Raw genomic sequence first — 22,379 nt, 5'->3', positions numbered from 1 at the left:
GAAGAGGGAAACCCCTGTTTCCTAAAGAATGAGGACATCTCCGATGCCCTAGTATGGAACACCTCATCCTAGGCGCAGATGCTGCGTAGATGGAGGAATTGGGAGTAGAGGATAGAGTTTTTACAGGAAACAAGGTGGGAAGAAGTGTAGTCAAGATAGCTATGGGAGTCAATAGTTTGTAGTAGATGTCGGTCGTGATGGAGATGGTGAGATCCAGAAACGGTAGGGTGATGTCGGAGATGGTCCAAGTATATTTAACAGCAGGATGGAAACAAATTGTAGGATGACAATCCTCTGACAATGATCTGTCATGGACCAACCACATTGAAGTGACAGCCAAGAAGGCACACCAATGCCGTTACATCCTCAGGAGGGTGAAGAAATTTGGCATGGATCGAATGACTCTTGCACACTTCTGCAGATGCATCATTGAAACCATACGGTCAGAATGCATCAGAGCTTGGTTTGGAAACAACTCTGCCCAAGACTGCAAGAAATTGCAGAGAGTTGTTGATGTAGCCCAGTCCATCATATAGACCAGATTCCCCAGCATTGACTCAATCTGCAGTTCCCGATGTCCTGATAACGTGGCCAACATAATCGAAGATTTCTCCCAACATTTCTTCTTCTCCCCTATCCTTTGGGCAAAAGGCACAATAGCTTGAAAGTGTGCACCACCAGACTCTCCCCCCTGTTATCAGGCTTCTTAACATTCTTCCCATAAGCTACGATACAGGCTGATTCAACTCTACCCCATTTTGGACATTGGATTTTCTCTCTGGAGCTGGTGAGCTGCAATGCTGAGAACTATATTCTGCACTCTGCAGCTTCCCCTTTGCACTTGAGTTTGACTTGATTGTATACATGCAAAGTGTTATCTGATTTCATTGCTCAGCATGCAAAACAAAGCTTTTTGCTGCACCTTGGTGCACGTTACAATAATAAACCAAAACCTAAACCTCAATGAACAAAGCCTCTCTTCATGTCCACACAGCATGCCTTCATGCAAAGAATAACATTTCCATTCATATAGTGTAGTAAAATAGCCCAAGGTAACACATGAAACGAGCCGACCAAAAGCTTAATCAGACGAGTGATTGTAAGCGGTGACTTAGGGGGGGCAACCAAGGGCATGAAATGTCTTCACTGTAGCACAGCAGATAGAAAAGATCCCTGGTGAGAGTGGTCTGCCCGACCACCATATAGGCCGACTCAAACTGCCACAGGCCACAGTGAACCTGGATTGAGTTCCCTTCCTCCTCCACATTTGTCAACTGAGGTAACCAACGGCCCACCAGCTAGTGTAAATGCTCGGCAAAGCTCTGTCGGAACTTGCATGTATCCACAGAAAGCTACCTACATACACATCCACCCCCTGCTATTACAGGTAGTTTCCGTGTCAGATGGAACCTGTCTGGAGCCTCTGCCTGTGTTCTAACATGTCAATACTTGCCTCACACAGGCTGTGGATAAAAGCAATGCATGCGCTGGTTGTGATCTTTGTAGTATTGGTTGTCAGCAGTAGTTGTTGCTTTCAGACGATTACCCATTAAGGATTGTGTCATGTCATAACTATTCTGTGTATAGGACGCTCCAAAAGTAATTTAATAAACTGCAGGCACCTCGTTTCTCAGATTCTAGAGTTTGCAAATTGCTTCAGTTTACACTGATCAGAGAGGACAGCCTGAGGTATCACAAAATGCTGGAGTAACTCAGCAGGTCAGGCAGCATCTACGAGAGAGGAAATGGGTGACGTTTCGGGTCGAGACCCTTCTTCAGACTGATGTCAGGGGGGCGGGACAAAGAGAGGACAGCCTGGTGTTTCTAACAATTAATCCCCCAGAAAGTAACTTAGCTACAATCTACCCCGTTCCTTGCTGGGCCTCTCACACTGGGTGGAATTTCAATTGGAAGTAGGGCATTTTCTACAATGATAATATGATATTCAGCTGGGCAACTTTTTCTCGTCAGGAGCAATTGCTTTTCATTACTTGATACATTGCTGTGGTTCAATGGGCTTGTTGCAATCTAATGTAAAAATGGTTTTCCTCTCAACTTTACAAAGAAAAACTTAATTTGTGTTTTTTCATTGTAATTTCCCGATGAATATCAGCGGGAAGGAAAGGCCTTGTATTCCTACAGCACCTTGCATGTCCTCATTTCATTCTGGAACAGTGCTGCAAATGCATCATATGGGAAGGTCAAGATTTACTGGAACACATGAAACACAACTCCCCTGCCCACACCATACACATGTGCACACTCACACATACACATACCCAATGCCTGAGGACTTACAAGTCAGTATTTCCAACAAGGTAGCTTTTCGTGCCCAAATTGTATCTAGTGCAGGCTGATCCATGTAATTTTAATTCACCGCCAAGATCAGTACACTTGTGGCAAAACTGAAACAGGATCGAAGTTTCTCTTACAGCTATGCCCTAGGTTGGTGCTCAAAGGGTCCATAATTCCCCTTTTGTGCAGAACCCAAGGAGTTCCCAGAGGAATCTCTGCAGATAACGCTCAATTCCTAAGTCAAACCCAGTGGGTTGTACTGATTGAGCCACAGGTGAACTGTTTCTTTGATCCTGATCTGAGGAGCGTGCAGTCACCATCCTAGATCTGGCCAGCTAACGTTGTGTGGACCAGGTGTCGAAGCTGCAGCCATCTTGTTCCGTTCAGCTTACTCAGGGTCCTCACCTACTGAGCTATCTCAGGAGCTGAGCTGCTTGATCAAATCTATCAGCAATGTCTTACAGCCCAATAACTAACCACCAATCCGCTATGCCTTGATACAAGTGTACCTTGTGTGTTAGAATTGCGTTTTTATTCATGGAAGCAATATACCAAACAGGATATTTAGTGTCATAAGTCATACAGCATGGAAACAGGCCCTTACTTGCCCATGCCAAATAAAATGTCCCATCTGCACGTCCCACCTGCCTGCGTTTAGCCCATATACAATAGAAAATAGACAATAGACAATAGGTGCAGGAGTAGGCCATTCAGCCCTTCGAGCCAGCACCGCCATTCAATGCGATCATGGCTGATCACTCTCAATCAGTACCCCGTTCCTGCCTTCTCCCCATACTCCCTCACTCCGCTATCCTTAAGAGCTCTATCCAGCTCTCTCTTGAAAGCATCCAACGAACTGGCCTCCACTGCCTTCTGAGGCAGAGAATTCCACACCATCACCACTCTCTGACTGAAAAAGTTCTTCCTCATCTCCGTTCTAAATGGCCTACCCCTTATTCTTAAAGACTCCCCCAACATTGGGAACATGTTTCCTGCCTCTAATGTGTCCAATCCCCTAATGATCTTATATGTTTCAATAAGATCCCCCCTCTAAACCTTTCTTAATCATCTTCCTGTCCAAATACCTTTTAAGTGTTGTTATAGTACCTGCATCAACTATCTCCCCTGGCAGTTGGTTCCATATACTCACCACCCTCTGTATGAAAAAGTTGCCCCTCAGGTTCCTATTACATATTTCCTCTCTCACCTTAAACCTACATCCCCTCGACAGGAGGACTGAGCATTGAGCCTATCTATTCCCCTCATGATCTTACACATCTCTGTAAGATCACCCCTCATCCTCCGCTGCTCCAAGGACTAAAGTCCTAGCCTGCCCAACCTCTCTTTATAGCTCAAGCCTTCGAGTCCTGGAAACATTCTTGTAAATTTCCAATGCACTCTCTCCAGCCTAACAACATCCTTCCTATAGCAGGGTGCCCAAAACTATACATGAGAAGGGCAACCTTGGTCCCCAAGGCTGTTCAGCTCCTCAACTCCTAACCACCCCTGTCCCGCTGTTCACCCTGCTAATCCCCCCCCCCCCCCCCAATAGTTTTTGTACTACCCTACGTGCCTTTGTAAATCACCCCACGGGGGACAAATAAAGTGTTTTTGAACTTGAACTTGAACTTGAATGATATTCCAATATGTGGATTATTTGTTCTGAGTAACTTACCATGACCTATAAAGGAATGATTACTTGCCACCTGAACACCTTGGCCAAGAAATCCAGGTTGTTTTGCTGGCCTTTATTTCGGCATTAGGTGACTGGAGACTGGCTCTTGGGCTGACGACAAATTGTAGGTTGTTTTGACTGCCCTGGAAATTCAACTGGGCGCATCATGTTTTGTACCAAGTGTTTCCCGGATGATAATATTCCCCATGCAGTGGTGATTTAGGAGCATTGCAAGAGAATATGGGACATGCGGCCAGGCTCCAACCGTCACTGGGCACTGGCTTCGACACTCCAGCAATGGGTTGCGAATAAATCCAATGTTTATCCTTGGACCCGTTTCTGCTCTACGACTCCTCATCCACAAAGTCCCACTTCACCTTTATTTTCCAAAAGTCCCTTGGAAATCGTCCAGTTTCCTGATTGTGCTTCTTCACCCTCCTGCCACCGACCGTATCGGAATGTTTAGTTTTAGTTTATAGAGATACAGCGTGGAAACAGGCCCTTCAGCCCACTGAGTCCGCAACGACCACGGCACATTAACACTGTACTACACACCCTAGGGATAATTTACATTTTTACCAAGCCAATTAACCGACAAACCTGTACGTCTTTGGAGTGTGGGAGGAAACCGAAGATCTCGGAGGAAACCCACACATGTCACTGGGAGAACATACAAATTCCATACATCAGCACCTGTAGTCAGGATCAAACCCAGGTCTCTGGCGCTATAAGGCAGCAATTCTACCACTGCGCCATCGAGCCGCCCAAACAACTCGGTATTACAACTTGAGTTGGTAACAATTCTGCCAAAAACGGAATTAAATTGCAGATTTTTAGAGATACAGCGCGGAAACAGGCCCTTCTTCCCACCGAGTCCGCGCCGCCCAGCGATCCCCGCACATTAACTCTATCCTACACACACTAGGGACAATTTTTACATTTACCCAGTCAATTAACCTACATACCTGTACGTCGTTGGAGTGTGGGAGAGTTGTGGATGCAGCCCAGCCCATCACACAAACCAGCCTTTCCGCTCATCAACGCGATGTTTACTTGCATATCTGTATGCACATTGCACATTGTGTCTGTGTGCATGTGCGCGTGCATTTGTTTTATGTTTGTAAGTGTGTGGCTCAACTACAATAGAATATTAATTTGCTTAGGTAAACAAAATCGCTGGAGGAACTCAATGGGTCAGACAGCATGTGCGGTGTGAATTGGACAGATGAAGACCAAAACTGTCTATTTCCTTCCACAGATGCTGCCTGACCCACTGAGTTCCTCTAGCAGTTTTCGTGTGTGCATTTCCAGTATCTTCAGTCTTTTGTCTCCATTAGTTGGTCTCAGGCAGGAAGTTGGCTGGTATCCAGGATATTTACAATTAACTGTTAATTAAATGACAGTTAATGAAAAAGAAGCATTATGAAAGATTTAAACAAAATAATTGAAAATATATATAATTATAAGTAAAGCCTCCTACATATTGTGAAATTATATTGAGAAATTAATGAATCAAGTTTGAATTACCCTCTGTGCGTTTCTTTGCCAGTGTCTTTCCCCCTCACTCTGAATGTGGAAAATGCAAGATGAGCAAGGTGCATAGAGTCATAGAGTGCTACAGTGTGGAAACAGGCCCTTCGGCCCAACTTTCCCATACTGGCCAATATGTCCCAGCCACGCTAGTCCCACCTGCCTGCGTTTGGTCCATATCCCTCCAAACCTGTCCTATCCATGTACCTGTCTAACTGTTTCTTAAACATTGGGATAGTCCCAGTCTCAACTACCTCCTGTAGCAACTTGTTCCATACACCCACCACCCTTTGTGTTATCCCTCAGATTGTGTTATACCTCAGATTCCTATTAAATCTTTTCCTCTTCACCTTAAACCTATGTCCTCTGGTCCTTGATTCCCGTACTCTGGGCAAGAGACTGTGCATCTACCTGATCTATTCCTCTCATGATTTTATACACCTCTATAAAATCACCCCTCATCCTCTTGCACTCCAAGGAATAGAGTCCCAGCCTACTCAATCTCTCACTATAGCTCACACCCTCTAGTCCTGGCAACATCCTCGTAAATCTTCTCTGTACCCTTTCCAGCTTGACAACATCTTTCCTATTAAATGGTGCCCAGAACTGAACACAACACTCTGAAGAAGGGTCTCGACCCGAAACGTCACCCATTCACTCTCTCCTAGATGCTGCCTGACCTGCTGAATTACTCCAGCTTTTGTGATACAATACTCTAAATGCATCTCAACAGCGTCTTATACAACTGCAACATAACCTTCCAACACCTATACTCAATAATCTGACTGATGAAGGCCAATGTGCCAAAAGCCTTTTTTGACCACCTTATCTACCTGTAACTCGACCTTCAAGGAACCATGCACCTGCACTCCTAGATGCTCTACAACACTCCCCAGAGCTCTACCATTCATTGTGTAGGTCCTGCCCATGTCCGACTTCCCAAAATGCAACACCTCACATTTCTCTGTATTACATTCCATTCCATTTATGGAATTTATGGAACTGCATATGCAGTTGGTAACGGCTGTCTTGGCTCAGCCAAATAAATAGTATCAATTGCACATCGCGATGAACCCTGGTGATAGCTGGGTTTGAAGGCATGCAAAGCTCATGGGGTGAAAATGCATGCGGGCAAGAAAACAAATGAGAGTTGTGTGACTCTGACTGGTGCTCCCAGCCTAGCTTTTCCCAAAGGCCAGTGGTGTTTTACCAGGAACGTGCCTAAAATTACCAGAAGAACATACCACCTAATCCACCTTTGTACTCGCTCCAGAGGCTTTATCAAACTGATTTTAAAGTCGGACTATCAACAGCTTGTTACATGATAGAAGAGTAAATGTTGATTAAAAAGGAACCGGAAAAGCGGATTCCATAATCATCAGTCTCATTGTTAATCTTATGACTCATCTTTAATATTTGGAAGAGGTGCACAGCAGTGTTGCGTGACACATTTAATTACTGTTCATTCGTCATGCGCCTGTAACCATCGATATTTCTCCCGTACTGTAGTTGCATATATGATGGTCAGTTTCACACCATCAATGATCGTTTCGTGCTCAGCTTTCAATCCAGGCGGATGGATAAAACTTTGCACAAAGTTTTAAAAAACTCCCCTGCTGCTGGAAATCCGGAATAAAATATGCGAGGGGAAACTCAACAGGTCAAGGAAAAACAGAGAAACAGTCAATGTTCAAAACATTGCATGCTTGCTGTTATCTTTCTCGAAACATGTCTGCTGCAGTTGACCATGGGATTGATGGTATGTTCCCGAGAGTTGTGAAGGGGCCAGATAGCCTGCTCCTTCCCTTCTCCCCCCTCAGTTACATTGTTGTATTTGTTGTTGCACGAATGGGACAGAGACTGGGCAAGGCAGCAGGGAGCTGCCAGGAGAGGGAAACTCATCCCCGAGTTGAGAAAAAAAGAATCTTTTTCTTCTTATCGTGTCCACACATGCTAAATATTGTGTTTCGGCCAAAACTGAGCACAACTCTTTGTAATAACAATGTTATCTGCAAGGTCCTCAGCTTTGCATTCGTGCTCCAATAGAGGACATCTCAATAGGTGCTCCATAGTTTGCAGTTCAGTGCCACATATGCAGATGACATCTTCAATGTCTATATAACCCCACTTCTTGAGGGTTGCTTTACCAATGCCCAATACCAGCTCTCAGTCTGTTGAGGCATTTACATTCAGCCCAGCTTGACTCAGCCCCAGGAGGAAGTTCTTCTTTGGCACTCATGGACATGGATGTTGTTGATGGGAGATTGGCTAGTCTCTCTTCCCACAATGTAACTCGAGTACCTTAATCTTCAGCATTTGGTTCAACTTCGTGAAGGAAGCTTTACCAGATAGTATGTATAGGCTGTCAGTTGATGATGGTCTTAGACATCCAGTGATAAGGCGGCAGGTTGTATTAATGGCTGGATCAATCTTCTTAGCATGGGCTGATCTTTCCCAGACTGGGCATGCATAACTCTGCTGTTGAGTAGCAAAAGGCCAAGGCAGTTGATCGTAAAGCGTCAGGAATTGCGCCACATCTTGTTCCAGTAAGTTTACTGACAATGTTGTTTCTTGCACAGAAAAGAATCAGACTGTGGGGATGAGCGGGGAGATTGTAATCCCCATTATTAACGTTCATCTGAGGGTTAAGAGGCATTGTTTTTGAAAGGCCTGGGCACACCTGCTGTGACATTCCTGCTGACGCCTCTGTTTGCCTCTGTCTCATACACAGACTCGCACAGACTTGCTTGGAAGTAAACCATCGGCACCTCACTCTCCTGAAAGCTTGGAGAACAATAACCCATTGAGTCTCTTGCAAAACTCTGGGGAGGAGGGATCTTGCTGTTTCTTGCATGCGTGTGCTTTGTCCCATGTACCCCAGTCCGTGGGTCATACTGGTGCAGAAAGGATGGGAAGGATGGCAGGCTGCTAGTGCGTGCTTTGCTTCCTCGTCATGTTATGCAGCCCACTTCTAGCCCAGCCACATCTGGTTTTAATTACTGGAACAAGTTTGTCCATTGGCTTTGTTCAATTTGAAGGCATTTTCTTCAGAAAATTGCAGCATTTGCAGAGTGCAATGGAACGATCACACATCCGCCAAAGCCCTGGGCACCAGGTATAAATTTATGAAGGATGCAGGGGCTTACACATTTAACAATGGTGTGGGTCACCTCCCAACCAAAGTGAAGTTCAGGGTTCAACCTAAAGATATTTATACAAGACAATGTGAACTAGCTGTTAGATATTTGCGGGATTTTATGTTTACAGAGTTTTAGGCTCTTGTGTGGCTGGCAGCTGATGTACATTAGTTTGGCACAAAATGCTGGAGTATTTTTGGAGTATTGCTGGAGTAACTCAGTTGTCAGGCAGCATCTCTGGAGAAAACGTTTCAGGTCGAGACCCTTCATCAAACTGGGTCTCGACCTCAAACGCCACTTATTCCTTTTCTGCAGAGATGCTGCCTGACCCGCTGAGTTACACCAGCATTTTGTGACTATCATCGGTGTAAGCCAGCATCTGCAGTTCCGTGGTATACATTAGTTTGCCATCCCGTTTTCAGCTGCAGAATCTCCATGCCTTTGATGGAAAGGAGTTGGGTAGGAATCAGCACATGAGTGGTAATTTTGGGAGGGGGAGCCTTGCAACAGTCCAAGAGTCTGCGCCACAGAGCAAAAGGGAGAGAGGCAGTGGGGTAGGGGGCGGGAGGGGGGCAAGAGAAAATGTGGTACTGACATCCATGCAATGTTTATTGCAATTCTGAAGTAAATCCTTGAGCACTGGTTTTTGATAAAGTATAGTTTTTTAATGGCATATTTAGGTTCATTTGTTAAAACTGCATGCACTATATATTGGAGAGTGGATCCTAATAACCTGCTGACTGATATTGAATTTCCCAGTGTTTAAAAAGCAGCAATTCCAAACTTCAGAACATTTGTATAGCGTATAAACCATTTGTCACCTCCTATTCTGTTGCTTCTGCAAACCATCTCGAGTTTGGCCAAGCAGTGGCCTTGACTGTCAGATTAGATTCCGATTTGTTTATTATCATTAACATCAGGGTGCAATGAAATTCCTTGTTCACGTGAAGCTCATACAGTACACAACATATACGATAATGATAGATACAGTAAATGCAATGCCCAATGCAAAACAGCAGAATTGTGCAAAGATTGTATCCTGAAGTAATGCAAAAAATACTGAAGTAACATCAGAATAACTGAATGAGGTAGTTAAGAGTAAGTGTATGTTAGAAGAGGGAGTGTAAACAAGGTGATTGGTTCAGCGGTGTGGAAGAAGCTGGTCTTAAATCTTGATGTCTGGGCTTTCAAGCTTTTGCATCTTCCCCAAGAGGGAGAAGAGTGAAAACGGGATGGTCAGGTGGAAGGAAGCCTTTGTGATTCCTCCAGCCACAGTGAAGATGGAATGGATGTAGGAATTAATGAGCCTGTGATGGGCTGGGCTTTGTTCACCACTCTCTAGTTTAGGCGATCAAGAGCCACGCAGTATAAGAAAATAACTGCAGATGCTGGTACAAATCGAAGGTATTTATTCACAAAATGCTGGAGTAACTCAGCAGGTCAGGCAGCATCTCAGAAGAGAAGGAATGGGCGACGTTTCGGGTCGAGACCCTTCTTCAGACTGATGTCGGGGGCGGGACAAGGGAAGGATATAGGTGGAGACAGGAAGATAGAGGGAGATCTGGGAAGGGGGAGGGGAAGAGAGGGACAGAGGAACTATCTAAAGTTGGAGAAGTCAATGTCCATACCACGAGGCTGCAAGCTGCCCAAGCGAAATATGAGGTGCTGTTCCTCAAATTTCCAGTGGGCCTCACTATGGCACTGGAGGAGGCCCATGACAAAAAGGTCAGACTGGGAATGGGAGGGGGAGTTGAAGTGCTCAGCCACCGGGAGATCAGATTGGTTAACGCAGACCGAGTGCAGGTGTTGAGCGAAGCGATCGCCGAGCCTGCGTTTGGTTTCACTGATGTAAATAAGTTGACATCTGGAGCAGCGGATGCAATAGATGAGGTTGAAGGAGGTGCAGGTGAACCTCTGTCTCACCTGGAAAGACTGTTTGGGTCCTTGGATGGAGTTGAGGGGGGAGGCAAAGGGACAGGTGTTGCATCTCGTGCGGTTGCAGGGGAAGTGCCTGTGCCCAACCTCTCCCCCTATCCCTTGATTCCACTAGCCCCCAGAGCTCTAGCTCTATTACATTTATTCAGTGATTTGGCCTCCACGGCAGAGAATTCCACAAATTCACAACTCTCTGGGTGAAAAAGTTCCTTCTCACCTCAGTTTTAAATGGCCTCCCCTTTATTCTAAGACTGTGGCCCCTGGTTCTGGACTCCCCCAACATTGGGAACATTTTTCCTGCATCTAGCTTGTCCAGTCCTTTTATAATTTTATATGTCTTTATAAGATCCCTTCTCATCCTTCTAATCGCCAGTGAATACAAGCCTAGTCTTTTTAATCTTTCCTCATGTGACAGTCCCACCATCCCAGGGATCAATCTCATGAACCTATGCTGCACTGCCTCAGTTACAAGGATGTCCTTCCTCAAATTAGGAGACCAAAACTGTACACAATACTCCAGATGTGATCTTATCAGGGCCCTATACAACTGCAGAAGAACCTCTTTACTCCTATACTGAAATTCTCTTGTTATGAAGGCCAACATGCTAGAGAGCCTGTGACTGATTCTAAAACGATGGGTCACTGCTTCAGAGCACGAGCACCAGCATAATAAGGTCATATTTTTCTCAGGGTCATGGATCCTTTCAGGGACTCTCTTTCTCAGAGAGAGGTGGACACTCTTTGAATTTTTTTTGGAGATTCTTGCCAAGCAAGTGGGTGAAAGAATATCAAGGCTGGTGGAATTGCAGAGTTGAGGTTTACAGTCGAATTAGCCATGGTCTTAAATGGCGAGGCAGGCCCGATGGCCGAATGGCCTCCTCTTGCTCCTAATTCCTGTGGCCACATAGGAACGTCTGCTATATTCAAGTCAGGGTGGGCTCAAGTCATGCCTGGTTGTAGAGAAGTGACTGAGCTCCCCTTTCTCTCTTAAAGCATAAAGTCTTCATTGTCAACAAAAGGTTTGCTGTTAAGGTTGATATGGGCACTGTTGCACCGGTAGAGGAAAATTTGAACAACTTTTGCTCAGTCGGTAAATTTAATGGTGTGATGTTTTCAATGCATTGATTGACTCCGGCGAGGGAGACGATTTTCAAGATAAATATTCAAGTTGGCATGATCTTTGCTTCATTTGGTAGTAATTTGCTATAACAAAATAGGGCTGCTCTGTTTCAGATCTATAATTATGTGAGTTGCTGCCTGCAGGAATGCGTTTGCAGTACTTAATGCATTGAGAAACCAAGGCCATGGAGGTCATTGGAGGTCGTCTACTTTGGTCTGGTGTTCTCTCAGGGTGTACAATCTATGGGTAGATATCAAAAGCAATGCTCGGAAAAGTTGTGGAATGTGTTCCGGTGTGAGGAGAGCAGTGTACGGGATGATCGCTGGTCGGGCGCGGACTCCGTGGGCCAGTTTCCGCGCTGTATCTCTAAACTAAAACTAAACGAAGCAGTCTCTGTAATCCTTACTCTCGGCACTGAGGAGAATTGACGGGACACTGCACAAAAATCGGAAGCTTAGTTTAGTTTAGTTTAGAGATACGGCACAGAAAAAGGCCCTTTGGCCCATTGAGTCTACGCCGACCAGTGATTCCTATATGCTGACACTATCCTATACACAAGGGACAATTTACCGAAGCCAAATGAACCTACCACGTCTTTGGAGCGTGGGACGAAACCAGAGCACCCAGGGAAAATCCACGTGGTCACGAGGAGAACGTACAAACTCCGTAGAGATGGCATCCCTATTCAGGATCGAACCCAGGTCTCTGGCGCTGTAAGGCAGCAACTGTGCCACCGTGCCACCCCGAGTCAGACCAGAAAGAATGATGGTAGGATGCATTTCTGCAAGGAAAGAGAGGCAGACCTTTGGAACTCTTTTTTTTTGTGATTGATACTCAGTGATTGTTCATTTTAAATGAGAGTGGTCTTTTTTGTTTTATTAATCAAACGCCTTAAAGGATAAGTGGAAAAGAAACATCTGGATCTATAACACCCATGATCTCTGAAAGCTCAAGGGGCAAAGTAGCCTACTTCTGTTCTTACAGAGTCGTGCAGCACAAAAGCTGGGCCTTCAGCCCATGCTAACCATCAAGTATCTATCCATTTACTTATTGAATTTAGCTATCCGAGCTATGAGCCCATGGCAATTTAAGTGTTTGTCCAGATGTTTCTTAAATGTTGTGAGAGTTGTTGCTTTCACCACCCCCCTCAGATCATGGCAAATCTTCCACCTTTTACAGCACTATCCTCTTATCCCTTGATTTCCTTAATGTCAGAAATCTATCGATCTCCATTCTGAATGATCTCAAGTATGCGTTCACAGTGCTCAGGGAGAGAATGCCAAAGATCCATCACCTCTGAATGAAGCTATTTATTCATCTTTGTCCCATGACCCTTGACCCAACAGCCACAGGAAACACCCTCGCTCCACCCATCCTGTCGAGCCCTGAACTAATCGTTTTGGTTTTGGTTTTGATCTGTTGTTGTGATGTGTACTGATATACAATGAAAACTATATTTTGCATGCTGTCCAATCAAATCATACCATATAATAAGTATAGCAACTAGTTCAAAAAAGGAAAATAAACGTATTGTTACTGCTAAAGATAGACACAAAAAGCAGGAGTAATTCAGCATGATGGGCAGGATCTCTGGAGAGATGGAATGGGTGACGTTTCGGGTTGAGACCCTTCCGATCCGAAATGTTACCCATTCCTTCTCTCCAGAGATGCTGCCTGTCCTACTGAGTTACTCCAGCTTTGTGTGTTTATCTTCGGTTTAAACCAGCATCTGGAGTTCCTTTCAACACATAGTGTTACAGTTACAGAGAACATGCAGATCAAAAAATGGTAAATTGGAAGATTGCGAATACATCTTTAGCATATGAGAGATCTGTTCAAAAGTCTGCTAACAGCGTGGAAGAAACTGTTTTTGAATCTGGTGATACATGCTTTCAAGCTGACAGAAGAAAGAAGGCGAGAATGACTGAGGTGTGAGTAATACATGATTTTATCGGCAGCTTTCCTGAGGCAACATGAAGTGTAGGTAAGACTGGGCTGTGTTCACAACTCTCTGCAGATTCTTACAGTCTTGGGCAGAGAAGTTGTGATGCATTCCAATGGGAGACTATCCATGGTGCACCTGCAGAACTTGGTAAGTTTCATTGGGGGACATGCCACATTTCCTCGGTCGACTGGATACAGTAGAGGGGTTGGTGTGCTTACCCCTCTACTGTATCCAGTCGACCGAGGAAATGTGGCATGTCCCCAATGAAACTTACCAAGTTCTGCAGGTGCACCATGGATAGTCTCCCATTGGAATGCATCACAACTGGTCGGTTATCAGATGTGTATATCACCAAATTTCTCTTGGTCCAATTACCTCGATGTATTGTCGAGGTAATTGGACCAAGAGAAATTTGGTGATATACACATCTGATAACCGACTAAGAGAACTCCTGGGGAGAGAGACTCTGTAGTGTCTCAAATATGGTTGGTCCTGGGTAGTGTTTAGTACTCCTCCTTGCTTTTGTTGGCTGTGGATCAGACCTTTGTTGACCAAAATTGATTCACAGGCAGTAAATGAGAATATGCCACGAGGAGGATGAAAGGGACTAAAGCAGCTCATTTTATCAGCCGTCCTGTGTCTGAGGTTCACCTCCTGCGAGTTTGAAGTTGTCGATTATTTTTTCACTTGTTTGAAAAGGAAGGAATGGAAAGAAGATTCAAACATGCCAAAATACAATCAAGCTCATGATTTGAAAAGTGATTGGTATTCAGGGCTATGAGCGTGATCAAGATTAGCAGCATTGACCACAGATCTGCAGCGACGATAAGCTCACATGTTTCAAAATCATTAGTGTCCACATCATTTTCCTTAATTTTATTAACAGCTGTGACATTCCTATGCCTTAAAACCTTTTTTTCCCATGCCTCTAAACTATTGAACCTTCCAAATATATAATGTGTGGGAAGGAACTGCAGATGCTGGTTTATACTGAAGATAGACACAAAATGCTGGAGTAATTCAACGGGTCAGGCAACATCTCTGGAGAAAAGGAACAGGTGACATTTCATTAGAACACTTCTTCAAACGAGCGTCTGAAGATGACTGAAAGTCTGAAGAGGGGTTCTGACCCGAAACGTCGCCTATTCCTTTACTCCAGAGATGCCGCCTGACCCGCTGAGTTACTCCAGCAGTTTGTGTCTGCCTTCCAGAGATACAGTTCCACCAGCCCTGAGGTGCCTCACTTGAATCATGGAGGCAACACAGAAACGGGCCTTCGTTCCACAATCATGCTGAACTTATTGTTCATCTACACTCATCCCATTTTCCCTCCTTTTGGACATATCCTACTGTCTTGTCTGTACAATTATCTATATAAATGCCTCTTAATTGTGATTAATAATTCTAAGTTGGTGATTCTTAGTTGGTGATTATTCTAGATAACCCTCCCATGGGGAAAAACCTCAGACTATTTACCTTTTCTATGCATCATAGCCTGTTATGTATCTCTAACAGATCACCTTTCAGCCTTCACTACAGAATAAATAAACCCAGGCCATCCAATGTCTCCACATAACCAAAGATCTTCAGTCAATAGACAATAGACAATAGGTGCAGGAGTAGGCCATTCGGCCCTTTGAGCATTGAGAAACCAAGGCCATGGAGGTCATTGGAGGTCGTCTACTTTGGTCCGGTGTTCTCTCAGGGTGTACAATCTATGGGTAGATATCAAAAGCAATGCTTGGAAAAGTTGTGGAATGTGTTCCGGTGTGAGGAGAGCAGTGTACGGGATGATCACTGGTCGGGCGCGGACTCCGTGGGCCAGTTTCCGCGCTGTATCTCTAAACTAAAACTAAACTAAGCAGTCTCTGTAATCCTTACTCTCGGCACTGAGGAGAATTGACGGGACACTAGCACCACCATTCAATGTGATCATGGCTGATCATTCTCAATCAGTACCCCGTTCCTGCCTTCTCCCCATACCCCCTGACTCCGCTATCCTTAAGAGCTCTATCTAGCTCTCTCTTGAAAGCATTCAGAGAATTGGCCTCCACTGCCTTCTGAGGCAGAGAATTCCACAGATTTACAACTCTCTGACTGGAAAAGTTTTTCCTCATCTCCGTTCTCAGTCGAGGCAACATTGTAGTGAATCTCCTCTGCACTCTCTCCTAAGCACCACATGTCCTTCCTATTATTGGTGATCACAACTGTGCACAATACCACAAGTACCATTTTATTATGATTTGCAGAGTTGCCACGTAAAGTCTGAACATTTATATTTGATGTTACCTATGAAGGCAAGAATGCCATATGCCTCTATGCCTTCTTCATCACCTGAGTTGTCACTTTTAGGGAACAGTGCATTTGAACTGCAGGTTTTCTCTGTTCATCAACATACCTCAGTGCCGCACCATTTACAGTGTATTTCCCTTCCATATATGCCTTTCCAAAACGTACACCATCTTGCACTTGTTGGGAGTTGCATCTGCCAATGCTCCACCCAACTTTCCATCTGATCTATATGCTGACATTTCATCTTTTTAAACTCATTTAATGAGTATCCATGGACTGTGAACTGAGGAAGGGATTACGCCAGTTTGCCTTGTCTTCGCACGATCTGCTTGCTCACATGATCACACCTGTTCACACCTGCAGTAGCACAGGAAGTTAGGACAGGGTTGGTGCCTAATTTCCCCAACAGCCCTGTGCTGTGAGAACAGCTGAATACTGAAAGCTGGAACACACACCACATTAATGGCTGGAAGTATCTAGAAGAGGCCCTGAGGAGGGCTGTGGTGGGATTAACCTCAAGTCTTTGTTGGCTAGCACACACGCGATAAGTTCACAAGTTAGAGGAGCAGAATTAGCAGAACGCTCATGATATGATAGGCCTCTCCTGTCCTGTAAATGTCTGATTTTCCTGCATGAGCTAACTTTGTTAAAGCATCGTGCATATTTATCGAGCAATGGGTAGGTTCAACAAATGCTTTCTGCCAAAGTTGGGAATCTTTCAGCACAGCCGATGTGAACAGACGTTGGCCAGGCTTTCTTTCATCTGTCCTAAATCTCACTGTCTTTCTACTCCCCCTTATGTCCCCCCTCCGTCTGAACCTTGGCTTGACAGAACTCCTTGGAGCTTAGGTGAGCAAAGACCAAGTCAATGTGACGCTCACCACTTGAAGCTGAATGTTTACAGCCTCAGTAAAGGTTTCAAGAACTCAGGAGATGAGGAGCCTAAGCTGCCAGGGAAGCCAAGAATGCTCAGTGATGATGCCAGTGGCAAATTGCAGAATGTGGGATGTGAAGGTGGAAGTTGTGGCATCCCAAAAATGGAAGATGGTAAAAGATCTGGCAAATGCAACGACAAAAATCGGCCAGCGGGCTGTATGACTCTTTTACACGATGACTCCATCTGCTTTCACACCAAGCAATGAAGTACAAAGTAATTTTGAAAAGCAGAACCACCCTTGTGTTCAATTTTCTATAATGACTGTACCAAATCATTTGGCGGGGAAAGAGCAGAAGATGTCTGAAGAAGGGTCTCGACCCGAAACGTCACTCATTCCTTCTCTCCAGAGATGCTGCCTGTACCGCTGAGTTACTCCAGCATTCTGTGTCCATCACCGATGTAAACCAACATTTGCAGTTACTTCCTGCACAGGGTGTGCATTCCTCAGGGCATATTTTTAAGGTCAAAAGGCAGAGAGTTTAACGTCTCAATGCAAGTCCCCAAAGGAGGGGAAAGTTTTTTTACCCAAACAGTGGTAGGTACCTGGAACATACTGCCATGGGTGGTGGTGGAAACAGATGATGGTGGCATTTAAGAGGCTTTTAGATAGGCATATGGATATGCAAAGAATGGAGGGATATGGATCAAATGCAGGTAAATGCATTTTACTTTGGCATTATTTAATTTGGCATCAGGTTTGGCACAGACATTGTGGGTGGAAGAGGTGGTTCTTGTGTTGTTCTATGTTATAGAGTCATAGAGTGGCACAGTGCGGAAACAGGCCCTTTGGCCCATCTTGCCCACACCGGCCAACATGTCCCAGCTTCACTAGTCCCACCTGCCCGCTTTCGGTCTATATCCTTCCAAACCTGTCCTATCCATGGACCTGACTAATAGCATCTTAATCGTTGGGGTAGTCCCAGCCTCGACTACCTCCACTGGCAGCTTGCTCCATACACCCACCACCCTTTGTGCGGAAAAGTTACACCTCAGTTTCCTATTAAATCTTTTCCCCTTCACCTTAAACCTATGTCCTCTGGCCCTCGATTCACCTACTTTGGGCAAGAGACTCTGTGCGTCTACCCAATCTATTCCTCTCATGATTTTAAACACGTCTATAAGATTATCCCTCATCCTCCTGCACTCCAGGGAATAGAATCCCGGCCTACTCATCCGATCCCTATCGCTCAGACCCTCTAGTCCTGTCAACATCCTCATAAATGCGAACTATGTTGCATAAAACTTTCATGGGAAATGCAAAGTGTGAATTGTGAACGTGACAGAATACCAATCAATTGTAAGACTCAGAGGTGAATCACTAATAATAAGGAAGAGTCACATTAGACTGAATTAACCGTTGGAATTTGCTTGACCTGTGGCATGACCAATGCATTACTTTCAGAGTAAAACAATGCCTCATGAAACATAAAGGTCAGTGGTGGCCTGCCTATCACTAATTCTTTCTTGGAAATAAAACAGAAATTCCTTTATTGCCTACTCCTTTTCTAAAGCACCCTTTTGTTTTTGTTTTTGCAGCCAGAATGAAGAAAAACAAGGCCGGCTGGATGCCAGACAAGCTCGATAACTTCCACGAGAACAGACAGCTGAGTGCTCAGATGAACGTACCTTTATTTTCTGAGGGAGAATTGTTGTTGGAGGTGAGGATTTAAATAACGCATCCATGGGGTGGATTATCCGGCCATTTGCTTCTCAGCCCTTTAGTAGTAAGAAGGATAATGTGGGTGTTGGGTAAGTGGAGTAGGGGAACCAAACCTGTCTGGGCAGCAGTGTGGGCAGGGCATGTGGGGACACTCAATGTCAAGGCTGTTGACCATGCACAGGCCATAGAGTACAGAGGCAGGCCCATCTGATGCAGTGCGAGAGCCGGCGATTAGCGAAAGACCTGCCAGAGATGGGCAACTCAAAGACAAATATAAGCCAGCAATTTAGAAGGTTGTTAGAAGATACACTGGGCAGGAGCAAGTGATTGAGAGAGAGTGCTAGCGAGCGAGGTTTGGCTTTCTCTCCCACTTTGAAAGAGGAACATAATGGTGTTAGATAACGAAAGGCAACTAAGAAAGGTAGATGTGTTGGTATTTAGGATTATACAACCCCTCCAGCAATAGTTGATGAATTAATTGTGTGGAATACTGGTGGAGGTGTTAATGTGAATGGGAGGTTAGTGAAATGGAAGACCTTCTGCAGTGGTTGGGAGGTTGGCTCAGACTACAGGGAAGTATGTGCCGTGCAAATTGATCTGCATTATGAGAGGATGGAAAGTGACCACTGACTTAAATTAGCAACAGGAAGGTTTAGGTTTTGGTTTATTATCATCACATGTACTGAGGTACAGTGAAAAACTTTGTTTTGCATGCGATCCACACAAATCAGATATACCATACACAGATACAATCATTTCAAACAAATGCAATAGATACAGCGAAGGGAAAGATACAGGGTGCAGAATATAGTATTCAGCATTACAACGCATTGTCGTGCGTCACTTCCATAGACAGAGTCCAATATCTACAATGGGTAGAGGTGAATCAGGCAGTATCCCCGCTGATGGAAGAACCATTCAGAAGCCTGATAACAGAAGGGAAGAAAGCTGTTCCTGAGTCTGGTGGTGTGTGCTTTCAAGCTTCTGTACCTTCTGCCTGACAGGAGCAGAGAGATGGAAAAAATGACCAGGGTGGGATGTCTTTGATAATGGTGGCTGCTTTTCCAAGGCAGCGTGAAGGAAAGATGAAGCCAATGGTGGGAAGTCTGATCTGAGTGATGGACTAGGCTACATCTACACCTCCCTGTAATTTATTGCATCTTGGACAGAGCTGTTCCCAAATGCAAGCTGTGATGCAACCCAGCAATATGCTTTCTATGGTGCATCTGTAGACGTTTGTAAGAGTCACTGGAGGCATGCCAAATTTCCTCAGTCACCTCAGGAAGTGGAGGCATTAGTGTGCCTACGAGGCTGTCATATCAATGTGGTTAGTCCATGGCAGATCAATAGTAATATTAACACCAAGGAACTTGAAGCTCCCAACTATTTTCATTTTGTCACATTGGTGCTGATTGGGGCATATACTACGCCATGCTTCCTGAAGTCAATAACTAGCTCCTTTGTCTTGCTGACATTGAGGGAAAGGTTAATGTCTTGACACCAATGTCACTAAGTTCTCTATCTTTTTCCAGTGTTCGTCTCGTCATTGTTTGTGTGATTTGACCCACAGCAGTGGTATCATCTGCAAACTTGCAGATAGATTTAGAGCTGAATTTGGCAGTGCAGTCATGAGTATACAGGAAGAATAGTAGGAGACTGAAAACGCATCCGGGGTTGCAGGGCACCGATGTTAAGAATTGTTGTGGAGGTGATGTTGTCATAGGCTCTAGGAGCAGAATTAGGCCATTCAGTCCATCAAGTCCACACTGCCATTCAATCATGGCTGATCTATTTTTCACTCTCAACACCATTCTCCTGCCTTCTCCCCATAACCCCTGACACCCTACTAATCAAAATGCTGCCAATCTCCACCTTAAAAATATCTATTGATTTTGCCTCCACACCATCTGTGGCAATGAATTCCACAGATTCACCACCCTCTGACTAAAGAAATTCCTCATCTCCTTTCTGAAGACCTCCACTGATTGAGGTCTGTAATATTCTATTCTGCCATCTGGTATTTTACTCTTTGCACTGCCTGTTCTAACTGTGTATGGTTTGAATGTACTTGTGTATAGTATGATGTGACTGGATAGCATGCAAACAAAGCTTTTCATTGTATCTCGGTACATGTGACAATAATAAACTAATATGAATACCAATACCTCTTTGTGATAGCTTTTATCTCCAAATGAAGACTGGTCAATGGGATTGATGGCCTGGGGTTCAGAATCCAATACTTATATCTGAGTAATATCTCAAGGAGGTTTGCAAGGACTGTGTCTCTCTGGTGCCATCAAGTCCAGGGAGGTGCCCTGCCTGCAGCTTGGGAAGTTGGTCAGGACTGCAGAACTATGGTGTTTGTGGAGCTCTTATCAGCCTTAAACATAAAGAATTCTGCCAAGTGCAGGGCCTGAGTGTTTTGAATGAGATCAGAAATAGACTGGGTCATGAAGGTCAAGTTATCTTGGCATTGATGGAGAGTTTAATGGTGCCTTTCTATGCTTGAGCTGTTTCAGAGAGCTGAGAGCTATTGTTTGGAAGGAAAAGGTTGGGGCTGATTTTATATTATTTGCTGCCAATTTCTTCTCGTATTGGAGCAGCGGCAGAACAAAGCAGTCATTAATTGTGAGGGATCTTTTTTACCAGCATTGATGATGATGCACAGGACAAAATGTTCTTTTGCAGACTGGTATTTAAAAAAAAATCTTCGGACTGGATCAGCCTGCATGATTAGGCAGGGTACAAGAAAAGCTGGCAAAAGTCTACATTCTGCTTTGCTGTTGGGTGTAAAAATTGGAAGCTTTTGCACAGTCCTGCAAGATGTTCCGGTTTAGATGAGCTCCGTGTCTCTTTATTAATCTGTAAACACTTACGGGTTGTTTACAACGTGTTTGGGAGTTCGGCTGTTCCTGGAACACCCAGCAGACTAATCTCCCCGTGCAGATGGTGGGCACTCATCATCTTAGAAACATAGAAATAGAAGAAAAAAGGTGCAGGAGTAGGCCATTTGGCCCTTTGAGCCAGCACTGCCATTCAATATGATCATGGCTGATCATCTAAAATCAGTACCCGTTTCCTGCTTTTTACCCATATCCCTTGACTCCTTTCATCCAAAGAGCTAACTCACTCTTGAAAACATCCAGTGAATTGGCCTCCACTGCCTTCTGTGGCAGAGAATTCCTCTCTGAGTGAAGAGGTTTATCCTCATCTCAGTCCTAAATTACCCACCCCTTATTCTTAAACTGTGATCTCTGGGTCTGGACTCCCCCCAACATCGTGAACATTTTTCCTGCATCTAGCCTGTCCTATCATTTAAGAATTTTATGTTTCTATAAGATCCCCTCTCAGCCTTCTAAATTCCAGTGAATACAAGCCCAGTCGACACATTCTTTCATCATATGTCAATCCCGCCTTTCCGGGAAATAACCTGGTGAACCTACGCTGCACTCCCTCGATAGCAATAAAGTCCTTCCTCAAATTAGGAAACCAAAATTGCACACAATACTCCAAGTGCGGTCTCACCAGGGCCCTGTACAACAGCAGTAGGATCTCCTTGCTCCTAAACTCAAATCCTCTCGCAATGAATGTCAACATGCCATTAGCTTTCTTCACTGCCTGATCTACCTGCATGCTTTCAGCGACTGATGTACAAGCACACCCAGGTTTCGTTGTACCTCCCTTTTTCCTTATCTGACACCATTCAGATAATAATCTGTCTTCCTGTTCTTGCCACCAAAGATAACCTCACATTTATCCACATTACACTGCATCTGCCATGCATCTGCCTGCTCAACTAACCTATCCAAGTTACCCTGCAGCTTCATAACATCCTCATTGCAGCTCACACTGC

General features: G+C 44.7%; 1 protein-coding gene across 1 annotated transcript in view; it reads left to right on the top strand.

Annotated features, from left to right (window-relative positions):
• Window positions 1–22,379, top strand: part of LOC144595810 (uncharacterized) — a 132,486-nt gene that overhangs the window by 76,861 nt on the left and 33,246 nt on the right. The window contains exon 3 of the mRNA XM_078403493.1: window positions 18,403–18,524. Coding sequence (XP_078259619.1) covers window positions 18,403–18,524 — 122 coding nt within the window. The remainder of the gene's footprint in view (window positions 1–18,402; window positions 18,525–22,379) is intronic.

Source organism: Rhinoraja longicauda, chromosome 8 (genome assembly GCF_053455715.1).
Source record: "Rhinoraja longicauda isolate Sanriku21f chromosome 8, sRhiLon1.1, whole genome shotgun sequence".
NCBI lineage: Eukaryota > Metazoa > Chordata > Chondrichthyes > Rajiformes > Arhynchobatidae > Rhinoraja > Rhinoraja longicauda.
This window is presented reverse-complemented; position numbering and strand designations above follow the sequence as displayed.